Source organism: Cynocephalus volans, chromosome 10 (genome assembly GCF_027409185.1).
Source record: "Cynocephalus volans isolate mCynVol1 chromosome 10, mCynVol1.pri, whole genome shotgun sequence".
Taxonomy (NCBI): Eukaryota; Metazoa; Chordata; class Mammalia; order Dermoptera; family Cynocephalidae; genus Cynocephalus; species Cynocephalus volans.
The window spans coordinates 119,927,039-119,945,957 of NC_084469.1; the positions used below are offsets into that span (position 1 = coordinate 119,927,039).

The 18,919-nt window shown below is 43.2% G+C and overlaps 1 protein-coding gene and 1 long non-coding RNA gene across 2 annotated transcripts in view; one reads left to right on the top strand and one right to left on the bottom strand.

Annotated features, from left to right (window-relative positions):
• LOC134388052 (uncharacterized) overlaps positions 1–18,919 on the top strand; it is a 37,651-nt gene that overhangs the window by 12,124 nt on the left and 6,608 nt on the right. Inside the window, exon 2 of the long non-coding RNA XR_010024617.1 lies at positions 13,457–13,701. This is a non-coding gene — a long non-coding RNA (uncharacterized LOC134388052). The remainder of the gene's footprint in view (positions 1–13,456; positions 13,702–18,919) is intronic.
• Positions 8,365–18,919, bottom strand: part of BCO1 (beta-carotene oxygenase 1) — a 37,451-nt gene continuing 26,896 nt past the window's right edge. Inside the window, exons 8-11 of the mRNA XM_063110785.1 lie at positions 15,117–15,222; positions 12,559–12,653; positions 11,284–11,395; positions 8,365–9,108 (exon numbers count right to left, since the gene is read on the bottom strand). Coding sequence (XP_062966855.1) covers positions 8,900–9,108; positions 11,284–11,395; positions 12,559–12,653; positions 15,117–15,222 — 522 coding nt within the window. The 3' untranslated portion in view covers positions 8,365–8,899. The remainder of the gene's footprint in view (positions 9,109–11,283; positions 11,396–12,558; positions 12,654–15,116; positions 15,223–18,919) is intronic.

An 18,919-nucleotide genomic window follows, 5' to 3' on the forward strand; every position in this document is an offset into this window, starting at 1 on the left:
CCAGAGCTATCCCTATGTTACCTATGAGAAAAATTGAGGCCTCAAGAAATGCCCAGAGTCTTGCAAAAGAACAGATTGTTCAACTTGAAAAGAACCAGCACCTGGTTCAGAATCTTTAAGACAATCACTCAGGTTTGTTACGAAGTAGGGAAAGGGAGAAGAGGGCACACCTTTCAAGCTATTCCTTTTCCTTCCTGGGCTGTGTACAGTCTGTTAATTTCAGCTGTACATCATTAAGTCACAGAATCAGAATCCTCAGAGCTGGGGCAGTGCAGAAACGCTTCACTTTTCTTTTTAAGAATCTGATGCAAGTTATGGAGTCTGCTCTGCTTGAAAACACACATACCCATGGAAGTTCACATGCAATTCAAGAAGGCCATGGGCACCCTGAAGTCCCTGCTCCACACCACCTCAGGTGCTCAAGACCCCTTTACAGCGAACATCCTGAGCCTAACCAAGTGCAGAAACCACAAACTCATTACCACCAGGCAGACTAATGGAAACAGTATAACCCAACATAACAAACCCCAGCAACTTCAGCCAGGGACAACTTACCATCCCAACTCTGCAATCTAAATCTAATTCTAAAAAGTCTATCCTCAAGTACATATTCAAAGCCAAACCATCTATTTCCCTCCCAGACTTTTGCAAGTCTTGGTGGAGATGAGAATTGAGGTTATCTGTGTTTTAGAGATCATAATTGCCAGTGTGTTAATGGAGTGGGGTGGAGACCAGTGAACAGGATAATCCATAGGTTATGGAGAATTGATTGGCCTGATGACAGGCATTGCCTTCATTGCCATGAAAGCCGAGATAGGCCATTGCAGATAAGGAACCAGACTTGCAGCTGAGAGAGGCTTGGTGGGGCCATTTCAGTTCATATGTTCATTCAACACACATGCATTGAGCACCTACTATGTGCCAGACACTAATCTAGATCCTTAGAGACTAAAACAGAAAAATCCTTGCCCCATGGAACTTATCTCCTAGTGTGGAAGATGGACAAATACTAATAAACATAATAAGTAGGTGAATTATACAGTATCTTAGAAGACAAAAAGCTAAGGAGAAAAAGAAAACTTAAGTAGGTTAAGGGGATTGGGAGTGTGTGTGATGGAAGAGGCAAGTTAATGTTAGATTAGGGTCAGGAAATTCCCACTGAAAGGGAGATTTGAGCAAACCCTGAAGGAGGGGAGACCAAATCTCCATTTCAGAAAGAGTCAGGGAACCAGCACTGACTGACACTTCCATCTTGATTTCCTGGTCTTTGGCCTTGCTGGGGCAGCTGGATATCCATATGCAAGAGGATGAAGTAGGACCCTACCTTACGCTATATATAAAAGTCAACTCAGAATGAATCATAAATGTAAATGTAAGTGCCAAAACTGTAAACTTCTTAGAAGAAAACATAGGAGTAATTGCTCATGACCATGGGTTAAGCAATGGTTTTATATCTATGACACCAAAACCACAAGTGATAAAAGAAAAATTAGATAAATTGCACTTCATCAAAATTTAGAAACTTTTGCACTTCAGAGGGCAACATCAAGAAAGTAAAAAGACTAGGGCTGGCCAGTTAGCTCACTTGAGAGGGTGTGGTGCTGATAACAGAAAGGTCAAGAGTTTGGACGCCTGTATTGGTCAACCACCAAAAAGGAATGGAAGGAAGGAAGGAAGGAGACTACCTACAGAATGGGAAAAATATTTGAAAAGTATGTAATTGATAAGGGACTTACATCACAATATGTAAAAAACTCTTGTGACTCAACAATAAAAGGACAAATACCCCAGTTAAAAAATGGCAAAGGATTCAAGCAGACATTTCTCCAAAGAGGATATACCAATGACCAATAGTCACATGAAAAGATGCTCAACATCATTAGTCATTAGGGAAATGCTAATCAAACCACAGTGAGATACCACTCCACGCCCACTAGGATGGCTAAAATAAAAAAGGCAAACAATAGCAAGTATTAGAGAGGATGTGGACATATTGAAACTCTCATACATTGCTGGTGAGATTGTAAAATGATACAGCCACTTTTCAAAACAGTTTGGCAGTTCCTCAAAATGTTAAACATAGAGTTACCACACAACACAGCAGTTCCACTCCTAAGTATACAGTATATTCAAGAGAAATGAAAACATATGTTCACACAAAAACTTGTACACGAATGTTCATGGCAGCATCATTCGTGATAGCCCAAAAGAGGAAACAACCCAAATGTTTACCAACTGATGAATGGATAAGCAAAATGTGGTATACTCATACAATGAATATTATTCAGCCATAAAAAGTTATGAAGTATTAGTTCGTGCAACAACATAGATGAACCTTGAAAACATGCTGAGAGAAGCCAGTCAAAAAACCCACATATTATGTAATTCCATTTATATGAAATATCCAGAATAAGCAAATCCACAGAGATAGAAAGTAGATTTGTGGTTGCCTAGGACTGGAGGCAGGGAGGGGTGCAGAATGGGGAATGACGCTCATAGGTACAGGATTTCTCTTCGGGGTAATAAAAATGTTCTAAAATTAGGTAGTGGTGATAAGTCATACAGCTCTCAATATACTAAAAACCATTTAATTGTACACTTTAATTGGGCGAATTTTTTGATATGTGAATCAGACTTCAAAAAAGCTATTATTTAAAAAATTACTGTCAGCTTTTGAATGTCCTTGAAGCTGCTTTTGGAGACTTCTCTTTAGTTAATGCCAATGTCATTTCTCACCTGAGTGCAGGTAATTTGGGGGTCTGCCTGAACTTTGTCTTTTGCCACAGCCCACCTTCCATCCCACAGTTGAAGTGGTTTCTAAATTTGCCACGTTGTCCCCTGACTCCAGGCCTGGGCACATGCTCCTTTCTTTGTGTGGATTGCACTTTTCACTCAGCCACCTGCTACTGTCCTCCCCGTATCAGCCACGCCTGGCTCTCAAGACAGCACAGGGTGTCCTCTGGGGTGCCCCTCTTCTTACCCTCATTTCATTGTACTGTGTTGGTCTGTTCACTATGCCGTATGCTCCCTGAGGACAGTTGAGATACTGGTTTTCTTCACTACATATCAGCAAAGTCTTGGTCATCACTGAATGAATGAATGAATGAATGTGTGAATGTATGCCTAAGAAAACACACATCTGTGTGGAGTGGAAGGAGATGGGGAACAGGAAAGAATAGGAGAAAGGAGGGAGGGAGGATTTGGACTAAAGTAATATTACCATGTACCTATTTTTTTCTATTTCCTGAGAAATGTGTTTTCCTAGCCCTACAGTCATTTTGCCCATTTGAGCATCTAATATCCAAGAATTTCTTCTACAAATAAAGCCAAAACCTTTGGCCTTTCAAGAAAATACCTCAAACCTTGTTGGGTTTTTTTGAATTCTTTTTTTTTAATTTTTAATTTTTAATTTTTTTAATTTATCAATATACAATGTAGTTGATTTTTGTGTCCCTTTACCAATTCCTCCTTTTCCTCCCTCCCTTTTCCCCCCTCCCCATCAACATCATATCTGCTCACTTAACAAGTTCAAGGAATTGTGAATGTTATGTCTTCTTTCCCCCCATCCCCGGTTTATTTGTTTGTATATTTATTTATTTTTATTAGCTCCCACAAATAAGTGAGAACATGAGGTATTTCTCTTTCTGTGCCTGGCTTATTTCACTTAATATAATTTTCTCTAAGTCCATCTGTGTTTCTCTGAATGATAGTATTTCATTTTTTTATAGCAGGGTAGTATTCCATTGTGTAGAAGATATACCATTTTCCTTATCCACTCATCTTATGATGGACGTTTGGGCTGGTTCCAACTCTTGGCTATTGTAAAGAGTGCTGCAATAAACATGGGAGTACAGGTATACCTTCAACTTGATGATTTCCATTCCTCTGGGTATATTCCCAGCAGTGGGATAGCTGAATCATATGGTAGATCTCTCTGTAATTGTTTAAGGAACCTCTATACCATTTTCCATAAAGGCTGCACCATTTTGTAGTCCCACCAACAGTGTAGGAGGGTTCCTTTTTCTCTGCATCCTCACCAGCATTTCATTCTCAGCCTTTTGGATATCAGCCATTCTAACTGGAGTGAGATGGTATCTCAAACTGGTTTTGATTTGCATTTCCTGAATGCTGAGTGATGTTGAACATTTTTTCATGTGTCTGTTGGCCATTCGTATATCTTCCTTTGAGAAATGCCTATTCAGCTCCTTTGCCCATTTTTTAATTGGGGTACTTATTTTTTTACTAAGTTGTTTGAGTTCCTTGTATATTCTGGATATTAATCCTTTGTCAGATGTATACTTAGCAAATATTTTTTCCCACTGTGTTGGTAGTCTTTTAACTCTGTTAATTGTTTCTTTTGCTGTGCAGAAGCTTTTTAGTTTGATATAATCCCATTTGTTTATTTTTCTTTTGGTTGCCTGTTCTTTTGGGGTTGTATTCATGACGTCGGTACCCAATCCTACTTCCTGGAGTGTTTTCCCTATGTTTTCTTTAAGGAGTTTTATTGTCAAACCTTTTTTTAAATACTCTTTGATTCAGTAATCCCAAATTGGGAATCTAGACAAAGAAAATAATAACAACTGAATATAGGGTGAGGGATGAACCCAAGAATTTTATACACAAAGTTACTTAGGGCATTATTCACAATACTCAAAAATTGGAAACAACCTAAATGCCCAACGGTAGGGTGGTGTACGTTATGCCATGCCCCAAAGTGGGAATAATATGCACCCATCAAAAGAAGTTAATGACCTGGGAAAATGCTTGTGTCATACATTAAATGAAAAAAAGCAGGTTATAAACTGGTGGGTAGGTTATAAACTGATCACTAACATGTAAACTGTACACACACGTACACATGTGCACACACACACACACAAAACACCTGGAGAAAAACACACCAGGATGATTTCAGTGGTTCTCTTTTGGTCGTGGGACTATGGGTGTCTTTTGTGTTTCTTTCTTTAACTGATCCAGGTGCTCTACAATGAACGTATGAGGGTACTTCAAAAAGTTTGTGGAAAAAGAGGATTGAAAGTGAATACAAATCTTTCCATGAACTTTGTGAAGTACTCTCATATAGGGCTTATATAATCAGAGAAAAAACATCTCATAAGTCTCTCCCTCTTCCCACCACTCTTTCTTGGGAAATAAGCTCCACACCTGCTCTGTTTAGTCAACCTGCAACCGCTTTCAAATCCTTGTCCCAGCCTGCACCCTCAGCCTCAGTGAGCAGCCCTTACCAGGTGCTACCTCTGACCGTTCAGGCAGGTCCTGAAGTCCTGACCTTCCAGGAAGCCTTTACCAATTACCAGGAAGGAGGAAAGCCTTGCCCATCCCCGTGCTGCCCAAATACAGTGCCCCCACATCTCTCTTTGCTTGTTGTGTCTAAGAAAATCCCCTGCCTCTGCACTGGGGCTTGACCTCAAAGATGTTTCCCGATGTGGCCAGGAGCTGGGGCAGCCAGCCCTGTATGTTTCCATACATGGTCTCTGAGTCTTCCCCAGAAGAAAGGTAAAGTGTGAAGCCACATGTCTCATCATCGTTGGATGGTGGTGATGACTTTCGGTCGGCATGTCCTGATTTGCCACAGGAAAGACTTCTCCTGGCCATTTAAAAACCACCCAAACGGTCTTTAAGCAGCTTTAGAAGTGGTCAGAGGTGCTTGTACTTAACCTGGACCAGCAACCTTCTTAAGTCAGCCCAACGTCAGTAACTTTGGTGGGGAGAAAGTGAGTATGACCAAGTATTACAGATGTAGCTCAAATGCACTTAGATTTTGCATGAGTTGATTTGCCCAAGTATATATCCAGCTTATTCCTGAATTGGAATCAAACTAAAGAAACCTTTGGTGGAAAAAATTAGTGGGTCAGTAAGCTTTGAGTGCCTACCATGTGCCTGAAACTTACAGCTTAGAGCACTTGAGAAATGCTGTGACTTTATCAAAACAATAAACAAACCCAGAGTGATTTTTCCTGCAGAACTTCCTGCTCACATACTACACCCACATGAAGCATAACAAGCAAGGCTCTGAGGATCAGATGGACTATTTGGGGGTTCCTTCAAGAAAGGAGCATGTGTCGTCACAGCTCTTGTGGAGCTTTGAGCTAATTACCCGGGCCTGTGTACGAAACGCAATGGAACCAAGGATCCAGATAAATCAAATATCCTGGCATCAACCTTTGGTGTTTTTGAAACTGAGAAAAAAAGATCTGGTGTGCCAGTCTTCCTCATCAGTCTGGTATTCCACCTGTCCTCCTAAACAAGGTAAACAAACCACGACATATTTTTCTTCCCCACAGAACTGCACCCTTTTTCACAATTGGTCCAGGTACTGTTTGGCAATCGGAATTGAGCAGAATGGAGGTGGGGAAGCATTTTGTAATTCCACCCTCTTCTCAAATGTTTAAAGCAGAAGAATGAGGAGGTGAATGACTGTCATGGATGTCAACTCTTTTCTATTCCTGCCACCCAAACACAGGCCTTGACGGTGCTTTCTTTAGGCCACGAGAGTTGATCTTTCCCCCCAATCCATCTTTATGTTGTTGGAGATACTGAGATTCCCAAAGGAGATCTGAAGGAAGAGTAAATGGTCTTCGTTCTGTCATTTCCATGGTTTTTGTTTTTGTTGAATGGGTATGTAAGCTGAGGGTGAAAATGGAAATGCCAATGGTAGAGGAAATTTTGCAAGAACAGGGGAAGAGAGAGAGGAGAGATCAGAGATAGCAGGATAGAGGAACCTCAGCAGGGAATTATGTGTGTTGTTTTGGGGTTCCATGTGAACTCTCTTCCTTGTCTCCTGGGAGATCTTCAGTAAAACATGCATTTCTCGTTGGAGCATTGTGGAGTTGAATCAGTTTGTTGGGGAAATTCATTCATGCATTCATTCAACAAATTTTTATTGAGTGCCTACATTACACAGGCAGTGTTATAGGTGCTGAGGAGGAACAAAACATACCCAACAGGGAACAACTGGATGAATACACACAACAACTGGGTGAATCTCCAAGGAATTCTGCTGTGAGAGAAAAGCCAATCACAAAAGAACAATACTGTGTCATTCCATTTATGTAACATTTCTGAGATGATAACATTTTAGAAATGGTGGTTGCCAGGGGTTAGGGATGGGAGATAGGGTGGGAGGGAGGCAGATGTGGTGATAAAATGGCAACATGAAGAGGCTTGTGCTGAGGTCCTACTCAATATCTTGACTGTGGTGGTGGAGACAGGAACCAACATGTGATAAAATTGTCTAGAACTAAACACACAGACATCCACACATGCAAATGAGTACGAGTAAAACTGGGGAAATCTGAATAAGATTGGTGAATTGTATCAATGTCATATCCTGGTTGTGATGTTGTTACTACATAATTTTGCAAAATGTTATCATTGGGGGAAACTGGGTAAAGTGCATGGGACCTTTCTGTATTGTTTCTTAGAGCTGCACGTGCCCATTCAATTATCTTTATAAAAATTAAAAAAAAAAACCAAAAAACACCACGAAAAAATTGATCTCCCTGGCCTAATGGAGCCTACATTTTTACATTTTAGTGGAAGCTAAACATGACTTCATGGTGGTAGCAAGGCAAAAGCCAAGACCACCCTGGTGAGGTCTGCCCCCTTGGAGTATTTCATGCACTGCCACCAGAGATTCCTTCCCATCCTTGACACATGTCACTGAATCTCCATTGGTGACTGAACAAAATCCAGACTCAGGAGAAGAGGCAATTGCAGAATAAGGGTGTAAATCCCAGGTCCCCCTGCACTCTACCCCCCAATCCCATGACATGGGTACTTGGGAAATATCTAGCCTTTGGTTCTTTAAACCATGCACCAGCCACCCACTAGATTATAAAGGTGAGACTCAGGTGCCCATGGGGCTCCCAATAATTGCATGGAACCCTGCTTGGCTTGTTCCCAACTTCCTCCATCCCCATCCCCACCTGGCTCAGGGATCATCATCTTCCTTCCACTGTGCCCCAAACACCTGGTCTATCTTGGCAGCACATACAGCTTGGAGTCTCTCCTTTCCCCTGTGACACGATGTGGCCCACTGCTATGGTTCTCAGCAACAGGCAAGAACTTCTTATGCTCCAGGACTCAATCCTGGATTCTAGCCCCTTGGCCATGGCTAGTCAGGTTGATGTCCAGCACCTTCGCCCCTTCCTGCAGAGGGGGAGTCCCACACCAATCTGTTAGTCCCGTTGATTGTACAAGGAGGCATCTTGCTTGGCTAGGAACCATCAAGCTCTGCAACTCTATTTTATTGCCTTAGAAGAACCTCAGAGGAAGAAGCCATGTAAAAATAAAATAAGGCATGAACAGACTTTAAAGTTTTTATTATTTTATATTATGCCGTGCCTTGTGTAGAATGACTGAGAAGTACATGCCTTCCTGGCCACATAACTTACAAATAGGGCATGTCTGAGAAAGCTAAGACACCCAGATGCACAATTTAGTCCATGAGAAAGAAGAGAGGGAGGGAAGGAAAGAGAAAGAGACAGAGGAAGGAGCAGTGATGAACATTTACCTGTCTCTTCTCTAATATATTAGTGGTTACTCATTCTACAAATGATGATAGTGTGATTTAATACAATTTCTGATTCATCGTCAAGGTCTTTATAATAAAGGAAAGGAACTTTCTTGGAAGTGCTAGAGCTAATCAATAATTTTGCTTTCAAACAAGGTTTTTATGGCTGAAATAAAATGAAAGAAAAGATAATGACAAGCTCTCTTTCTATGTCCTAATCAAAGCACCCACAAAGAATAAGTGCAAAATGAAATGAAGGCCTTTCCAAAAGAAAGGTGTCAAGCTTCGAGCCCTGGGGATCCTGCCAGCTGAGCTAGTCCTCCCAGGGCCCAAGCTGCAACACCATCAGGTCTATGGGGCCACGTGTCAGTCTGAAGCCCTGTCCGGCTGTTCCTCGGAAGAGGCCTCCTTCCTCATGTCCCCGTCTGCGTCTGGAATGAATATCCCATGGAGATCCAGGTTCATCTCTACATCAACAGAGGCGCGAGCCAATTCTGTCATACTTTTGGCATCCAGAATAAGCAGAAAAGGCGGCTTTTGGGGATGGGTAGAGACGATGGCTGATAAGAGAACTCCTTTGGGAAAACAAAAAGAGACACTTTGTAGAAGTGCAGCCTCCAATCTCCTCTAGCTGGAGGGATAGGTCTCAGCTCTGTCTCCCTGTCCTCTTTGAATTTACATATGTGATCAAAACAGGACAGAAGTGAATCTGATACTCTGAGCAAGTGGAATGGAAAGGCCCTGGGAACTAGGAATCAAAAGATCTGGTTCTAGCACTAGCTGGGCCAGTCCCTTTATCTCTTTGCACCTCTGTCTCTTCATCTGTGGAGTAGGGATAATTCTAAATACTCTCAAAAGGTTGCTGAGAGGATGTCCTATATAATGGATTACGAAAGGACTTTGTAAATTATTGCATACATTAAAGAATGCCTATTTTCCTACTATTTAAAAACTCCAATTACAGAGAATCAGCTTCAGAGCTGCACTTAGGCTAACATATCTCACTCAGCTAAACTTGGAATCGTTACACTCAAATGGCGTTTGAATGAGCCCAATTCACCTCTTGCACATGCAGCAACACTAATGACTTCAGCTTTCCCCTCTGTAAAATGGAAATACTGTCAGTACTCGCTCTCAAGGGGTAGAGGGTTAAACAGAATAATGCCCATAAAATTTCTACAGACACTCGCAATTCCTCCCAGGGCTCCTGGTTGCAAAGTGGTTGAGTTCAGTTACAGTCAGGTTGGCCTGGATTCAAAGCCTACCTCTGTATGTAGTGAGTATGCAACTTTGGGCGAATGTCTCACTCTCTAAGCCTCCCCTCGGTAAAATGAAGACATGACTCTCCCTGCCCACTGTGGAATGCATGGGAAACATTTGCACAGCCAAGTGGGAGACTGGCTTCATTAGGAGGTGATGCTAACAGTCCCCCACCTTGGAGATGACAGTGACAGGAGGTCCCTGGCCTGGCATGCCATGCCATGGTCTGTAGGAAAGCAAGGCTCAGGTGGAAAACCACTCCCTTCTCACCTAGGGAAGAAGCTGACAGGCTCAGTGGGGCAGGCCACCCTCCTCTGCAGGGTTGGGCAGCCTAACCCCTCCCATGGTTCTAGTTTCTCTCCTTAGCATCCCCAGGGCTGAGGGCAAGGCATTTCTGAGAATCAAGGAGGGAAAGGACCACTCGGTCATGTAGAAACCTAGAAAGGAGAGGTGGGCCACAAATATACATTGCTAGGTTCTCTGTGAAAAATTTACAAGCTTATAGATAGTTAAAAAATTAGGATCCAATGATTGCAATGAACTTTGAAACCAAGATTCTGTGTTCTGGGAGAGTTTAGTGTTGCTCAGTGAAAAGGACATGAGCTTTGTGTAGTAAAGAATTAAACCTTGAGCTGGCTGGTTAGCTCAGTTGGTTAGAGCACGGTGTTGTAACACCAGGGTCAAGGGTTCATATCCCCTTACTGCCAGCCACTAAAAGCAAATAAACAAACAAAACCCACAGAAACAGTGGCCCATGTGAAATTTTACTGTAAATCACAGAAACTAAGGACAACCCAATTGGGGCTGGAAGCTTAAAAAAAAAAAAGAAAGAAAAAGAAAAAAAGAATTTAACCTTGCCCTAAGAGAGGGCTAGCCTTTGCCCTCAGCTCCTGAGAGGTCTCCTCCAGGCCCTTGAAATGTCCTGCCTGATACAAGTGTCTTTGTTTACCTGGGGCCTTGGGCCATGCCAAGTAGTCTAATCTTACAATGTGATTTATGTGGGGCCTTGGGCCACATGGTATTAGCTTGATCTCCAGAGGGACTGAGGACTAAAGATCAGCCACACAATTGGTCAACCAGGTCAATGTGACTGAGCCCCAATAAAAACTCTAGACACCAAGGCTCATGTGAGCTTCCCCAGCTGGCAACGCTCTCATGCCTGGTCTCTCCCAGACTCTGTCCTGTGTGCCTCTTCTCTTTGCTGATTTTAATTTGTATCCTTTCACTGCAGTAAACCATAAATGTAAGTTCAACAGTTTTTAATGAGTTCTGGGAATCCTTCCAATGAATTATTGAGCCTGAAGGTGGCCTTGGGGACCCCTGAACTTGCAGTTGGTGTCAGGAGTGAAGGTGGCCTTGGGGACTCCCTAACCCTGCAGCTTTGACTCAGGCAGACCTAGACTTCAAAGTGTGGCCCGGCGGGGGTCAGCTGCCCCCACACGATGTCTCTGAGGGGTGGTTACAAGCTTGCCTTTTCAGGGGTGTCTTACCATCATCCTCATCCTTGGCACCTGGCATAGGCACGAACACGGGTTCCGCTGGCCAGCAGCCCTCCTCTTCCCATCTTAAGGACGACTTTGTGAGAAGGTCATATTTTATTATCTGTGCATCCAAAAAGGAGGAACATGGGAATGATTGAGAGCATGCTTATCCCTTGCATGTGAGAAGGCATCATGTCCACAAAGAGAGGAGATTTAGCCCCTCAAATGCAGACCTCTTACATTACCACCAAATGACATCTACCTGTGGTCAGCACAACAACAGAAATGAAAGAAGCTAACTTTCCTCCTCCAACTTTAAACATAGATCCTCCCGGGCCGACCCCATGGCTCACTCGGGAGATGGCGCTGGGAGTGCAGCAGCGCTCCCGCCGCGGGTTCGGATCCTATATAGGGATGGCCAGTTTGCTCACTGGCTGAGTGCGGTCACAAAAAAAGGACAAAAAAACCCCACATAGATCCTCTGGCCACCACATAGCCAATGCTGCATAATGAATTCTTTTAAAAATCAGCATCCTGAATTTAGGTGGTATTTGGCATTCACTACATTGCAATTTTATATGTGGTAAATAAACTAATTATTCAATGCAAACGTTTAAAGTATAATACAAGTCCTTTGATACTTTAAAAGTGTAAGCCTCTGGGCCTCTCAATCTCTCGTAGGCCTATTTCCCTTTAGAGCAAGGGATTAGTGGGAAGTGTGGGTGTGTGGAAATCTTAAATTTTGGCTTTGTACATTTCTTCACTGTTTGCATTTTTTAAAAAAAATTTTTCATTTTATTATTAAAAAATGAAGATGTTATGGAAAAGTGATGTCTGTATAGCATTTAGCACAATGCTCAGGGCACAGTAAGTATTCGACAAATAGATTAAAAAACAAAATAAATCCTCCAAATTTCAGCTGTACCCTCTCTGCTTGAGAGGATAAGTTCCTTGAGGGCAGGGATTGGGGTCCCCTGGCTGGTTGCCTTATCCTCGGTGCTTACCATGTTGTAGCACATAATTGGTGCTCAGTGAATATGTATTGAATAAGAAAGCAAATAAGCTCCAGGCTTGACCTCTTACCTGAGCTTTAGCCCATTAGGTACAGCTCTCTCTCTTAGATGGTCCATCATTACTTTAAATTTATTTTGCCCCAAACTGACCTCTCTCCTGATCTCTTTTTTGATCAAGATCACCCAGTCTCAAAACTTGAAAATTCAGCTTTGCAGACAGATATGACCGTTTTTAAGGAAAACCAGTGCACGGTCACACAGGGATCAGTACCTTGGTTGGGACTGGACTCCACTGAACTTCAGCAGCAAAGATGTATCGGTATTGTTTCCCATTGCGAGCATAATTGATCCGAGGTAGCTCTAAGCCTAGAGAGAAATGCAATGGCTGATAAGGTCCCCATCACTGGGGACTGGGAACATTGCTCTTCATACCAGGCGAGGCATCCTTTCCACAGAAACAGTTCCCAAGCCAGGATTCCTGAATTTGACTCAGAGCCCAGACTGGATCAAATGTGCTCAAAGGCAGGGGAGGAAACCTCTGATAATTACCCCAGCTCTATTAGAAGTTTCCAGAGAAAGGTGCCATAGACCTAGGTTTTTAAGTGTATAAACATCTTTAATTATCTAAGATAGAAATCAAAGAGAATTGCATGATTAAAATCAGAGGCTACTGCAATTTCTTAAAGCTCTTAAAAAAAAAAAGTACTGATGTATATGCATGTGCATGCATGTGTGGGTGTGAAGGGAAACTGGAAGCCACGGAAAGGAGTGTTCAGTGTAGAATAGTTAAATAGATCAGGTGAATTATATAATAACATTATGTAAAAATAATGCTGACAAAGGATTTTAATAACATGGGCAAGTGTCCATACCATAAGGTTAAGTGTAAAAAGCATAGTTGTAGAATTATCTTCACTGTGTTACAAAAGAAGTGAAAAAATTTTGAAGCATTACTGGGTTATAACTGCCTTTTATTTTATATTTTCTATTGTGGAATCTAAGTTTCTCATTATGTGAAATTTTCATTATGCCCATTACTTTCATAATCCCTCAAAACTTACATTTTTTTCCATGTGAATATATGTATAATTATATATGCCCACCGTGTCAAATAGAATTTCTAAGTCTGAATGCTGAAATGAATGTACCCCTTTTATGAAATGTTCCAGGTAGGTGGAGCCCATTGCTGTGGAAGATAGACTGTCCAAGAGGAGAGGAAGCAGAGACGGGTACATTCACCACAGGAAGACCTCATGGTCAAGACTCCAGGTGGCACAAGTGGTCATCAGGCTCAGTGGAGAGTGAAGGGGAGTGGACTATTGAGATGGGAAGGAGATGCCCAATCCCACAAATGACTAAGAACTTCCAAAAGACAGCTTAAGATGAACATGAGGAAGAGCGACCATCCACCCATGTAAGTAAGAAGATGCCTGCAGTTGACCCCAGAGTAGGCCTGAGACTTCCCATGAAGCTCCTGGGCCCCTCTCAAACCTGGTCTGGGACCCCTGAACCCCCAACCTTCACCCTGTAAATGGCCCACCGGAAGTACTTGGTTAAGTAAAGTGTGAATTCTGTGCAGCTATTAAAAGCCACATTCTTGAAGAGTCCAGGATGTGGGAAAATATTCAGGCTACATCCATTAAGTGAAAGAAGCAGTTTCAGAACATTTTACATGATGGGTTACACATTTTGTAAAAGTATAAAAGCAGCAGTTAAGCGCTTTGGGATCAGAGAAGCCTGGGCTCAGACCCCAGCTCTACTGCCTGCCTTGGCAAGTTGCTAAAAATTGTCCTCGCTTGCTTTCCTCAGCTCTAAAACGAGAATTGTATGTACCAGCACCTGCCCTTTCAAGTAGTTCTAATGTTGGCTACTGCAGGCTGGACTCTCTCTGTGGGCCAGGCCCTAAGCCAAGCCCTTGCTGTGTATGAACACATCCAATGTCAGTGACAACAGATGAGACCGTCGGGATGTGTGCCCTTCCAGATGCCTGACTCTGGCCTGGGGCAGCCAATGGAGCAAGGTCCTCAGTTTAAATCCACACTAGCTGAGAGCCCTTGGGCAAGCCTGTTAATTCTGCACTTTCAAGTGTCAACACAGACCCTTCTATGCCAGACTGTGTGTCATATGCTGTTGTGATCCACTGTGAGCACAGAAACACAGTCCCTGCCTCATGGGCTTATATTCTAGGGTGGTGATTCTCAATCAGGGTGGTGTTTCTCAATCAGGGTGATGATGCCCCCCATGGGACATTAGCAATGTCTAGAGACATTTTTAATTATTCCAATTCAGAGTAGGGGGTACTCCTGGCATCTGGTGGGCAGAGGTCGGGGATGCTGCTAAGCATCCTATAATACCCAGGAATTACCTGGCCCCCAATGTCAATAGTGCCCAGGAGAGAAGCCCCACTCCAGTGAGTGTGACTCCTGTTCTAGGTGGCTTATTTTCTGCGTGTGGCTCAACATCTCTCAGGCCGTTCTCTCCTCTGCAAGATGGGGCTGGCAACACCTCTGTTTTGCAGGGTACTGTGAATGTGTGAAGGTAGAAATATGATTGTATCATGCATGTTCAAAAGCCAGTGTTCAGTAAGTCGCAGCATTTGCAGAGGGCACCTGTGAAAGTTTGGCCCAACAACCACCTAGTGCCTTCATTTGAGGTGTTTGACTATATAAGGAAGAGAAATGTCCCCAAATGCTTTCACTGGGGCATCCCAGAGCCTTTCTGCTTTGTCCCTTCTCCATGCATCAGAGGAAGGTGTAATATAAAGAGGCCTCAGGGTCTCTAAGAAAATCTGCCCCTTCCCTAAATGCAGGGAAAGAGGAAGCATTTTACCTGTAAAAAGCAATTCTGGCTGGCAGTAGACTTGGTCATCTTTTTCTTTCAGGGCTGTTGCTGTTGTAGATGGCAGTTTGACCAAACTTGAGCCCACTTCTGCATTCTGAGAAGAATGGGTTTTCAAAAAAAAAAAAAAAAATTAAAACTTGTTATCCAGAGCAAACATTTGCTTTACTGTGTCCATTTTTAAATGCTTTAATGGATGTCATCTTGTTTTGGCCTCACCTTAGTCATAGGAAGCAGTTATTTTATGGTTATTATTCCTATGCTCAGTTAAAAAAAAAAAAAGAGGATTGTCAATTTGAAATGGACTCCCCCAAGGTTGCACAGAGCTTGTAGGTTGTAGGACCAGGACTCCTGCACCTGGGGCTCCCTTCTCTAACTCTGGGATGCCTTATCCCTCACAAGGAAAAGTAATGTGCTTTCAAGAGTAAGTTCTTACTTTTTAAATACCGGATGATTCACCTGTAAAAGCCTGCGTCAGTCATTAAAAAGATGTTTCTAAAGAGTTGACAATGAGATGGGAAATGCTTATAATGTAACACTGAGTGAAAAAAGCATCAGAACAAATTGTGTATGCAGTCTGAGCTCAACCATGTTAAAAAAATTACATTGAAAAGAGACTGGGAGAAATATACCAAATATTAACAATACAGCAGATGGTAGAATTATGGGGGGTTTTGATTTCCTTTTCTATTCTTCTCTGTATTTTCTATATTTTTTCCTATGAAAATCTATCACTGCTGAAATGAAAATAAACATGCAATAAAAATTATTGGGGAGAAAAACAACTTTCAAGGACATTCCTTGGTCTCAGGCTACAACCAGACTTTGTTCAGTAATTTACTGTCATCCTTATAACCCAGGAGAGGGATTTAACATGATTAAATATTTGTTGAGCATCTATTACTCCCTATTTCCTTCACATACTAACCATGGGACCTTGAGCAAGTTACTCAGCCTCCCTGTAGTTCAGTTTCCTTATGTGTATTATGAGGATAATAGAGTTATTGTGTAGATTAAATGAGATCATCCGCACAAATGGTTCACAGGAGTGCCTGGCTAACAGGAAGTGCTAGCTAAATGTTAGCTGCTTTGGTTGGTGATGACATTGTTGTTGTTATATCATTATCATTATTATTATGATGATGTTGATATTGCTGTCACTACTACTGGGGGTGAGTACAGGTTAGGCACTGGAAAACACTGACGAACAGATAACAGAAGGCTATTGTTCTGGCTAACTTCTCATTTAAGATTTTCTTACTTTCCAAATTTTCCAAAATGACTTTTATTTAAAACCGACCTGTGTTAATTATAGCACCTTTGTTTTGGGGAAGGAGGGAAGGTTTACTGCACCCCAGTGGTTGAATTGTAGGGGTCCTTAGAGATTTGTTTAGCTCAATCCCTCAATTTATAGAAGAGGAAACTGAGGCCCAGAGAAGGAAAGTGACTTGTCAAGCAGAGAGAAGTAGAGTCTGGACCCAGGCCTTTGCACTGTGATTCTCCTGCCCAGAAGCAGCAGGTGCAAAGGCCCTGAGGCTGGCCCATTCCCATCTGGTAGGTCTCAGCTCAAACATCCATTTCCCTAACAACTCATTCTGAATCTTCAGAGTCTCCAAGGCATCTGTCCTAAGCTGCAATTATCTCCTTTATGGAGCTGTTTCCTTCTCTTCTGTTTGTCTTCTGCATGAAAGCAGGTACCAGATTTCATTCAGTGCATGGCACATAGTCAGTATCCGAAAAGTAATTGCTGAAAGAATGAGTGAATGCACAATTCCATATCTTTCCCACCAACATAAAAGGAGCAAAGCACGTGCTTTGCAGGCGGCTGCAGGAATTAAATGAGATGTAGTGCACGAACAAAGTAGCCCAGCGCCCTGCACGTGAGCAGAAAGTCTAATGCCTCCACCTGCACCCACCACCAGTCAGTGGGAGGCCCCGCCTGGTGCTTGCTTCACAGCTGACAGCAACAGGCCTCTGTCTGCGTCCCAGCCTTGATTCACAGGGAGTCAGTCTGCAGAGATGTCTTATAACTTCAGCCTGAAACTGGTCAGACGGGTTGAGGGATAAACTGTGAATTTTTCCACACACAGCAGAAATGAACATGACTCGGTTTCTTTAGGCGGCCAACATGCTTAGCTTTGGGAAGAAATCGTTTTTCCAGCCAAATTTCAACAAAATCCTGCAGGCTTGCTTTGGAATCTCTACACTTCATGTACTCTCATGAGAAGCAGTAATCTCAGTAATCCCCCAGTCACCACCTTAGGTGGGAAATCCAACTCTATAGCTTTCTGTGTGAACTTGAGCAGACCCCTCTACCTCACTAAGTCTGCTTCCTCATCTGTAAAATAGGGGTGGCAATTCATAACTTTTGAACAGATGCTGAGCATAAGCACGGTTGCTTCAACCTGCATTTGAGGATTAGGATTAAATTAAATAATGACTGTGAAAACACCTGGCCCAGGGCCAGACAGACATGCATTCAAATCCCAACTCAAATCCCATGAATAATTCTGCCATGTTGGGCAAGTTACTTTCTCTCTCATCTGTAGACATGGGGATAATAATAAACTCAGGGAGTTGTGATAAGAATTAGGAACATATTTAGCAGTTCCTAAAATTTGCAGGACCTGGGATGAGAATATAAGCAGAAGCCCACTGACCCTATGTCTAAATATATCAAGCAAATTAAGTAAAACACTGTCTCTCTCTACCTTGACTCGTAGACCTCCACAATGTTGTGGAGCTGTGCTGTCTAAAGTGGCAACCACTAGCCATATGAGGCTATATAAATCTACTTTTAAAATAAAATTAAGAAAAATTACAAATTCAGTTCCTCAGCTGCACTAGCCAGATTTCAAGTCCTCGGTAGCACTCATGACTGGTAGATACTGTATTGGACAGGCAAAGAGAATGTTACAGCAATGTAGTAGGTTCTATTGCACAGTGCTGGTCTGGAAGAATGAGTGTGAATTTAGGATTCCAGGACTCCTTGGAGTTCTAGGCTGGAATAAGGAGACACAGTGAGAGCTCACCTTTGGCCCCTGGCTCCCTTCCCTCTCCTCCCAGGCTGCGTCCCTAACTGTATGGATGCCCCAGCCAGCACAACCAAGCCATCAGCCAGCCTGGGCCACCTCATGGGCCTGGGGTGGGCACACCACTGAGGAGGACAGAGGCAGGCAATGGAACCAGCTGGGGCCATTTAGGCAGAGAATTCTGGGATTCCAGGTCTCTAGAGCATGGATGGGGTGGGAGCAACACCGCTCTGGGTGGGCATGACCCCTCGGTCCTGTGAAGTCGTCACCCTGCGGAGAAGGGGTCCTGCTGGAGAAAGAAAGCCCAGATCAGGGCCCTCCAAACTGCCAAGCCCAGAGTAGGGGTCCTTCTTGCAGGGGTCTAGGAGCAGAAAAGGCATTTAACACAGGGTCTAGCACATAGTGAGCTCTCAGTGAACAGTGGCTTCTCTTACTATTGTGTCTTCTTTATTGCATTTGGAGATAAAAAACAAATCTACTGATCCAGCCACACCTTCTAGGTCTAAAGGCCTCCTCCGGTGATGGCCCCTCTGGCGTGGATGGCAAATGCTTATGAAGCCACCTCCAAGGCAGCGCGTGGCGCCCTTCAGGATGAGGGCAGGGCCACCTTGCCAGCTGCCTGTACATGTCCACACCCCTCCCGGTCCCTCCTCCGCCCCTGCCAAGCCCTACCTTGGACACCCCTGCGCCACCCCTACATAATCAGGCCAGGGTGCCAAGAGGCCCTGCCAGCCCCACCTTCCTTTGACCCCAGCTGGCCCA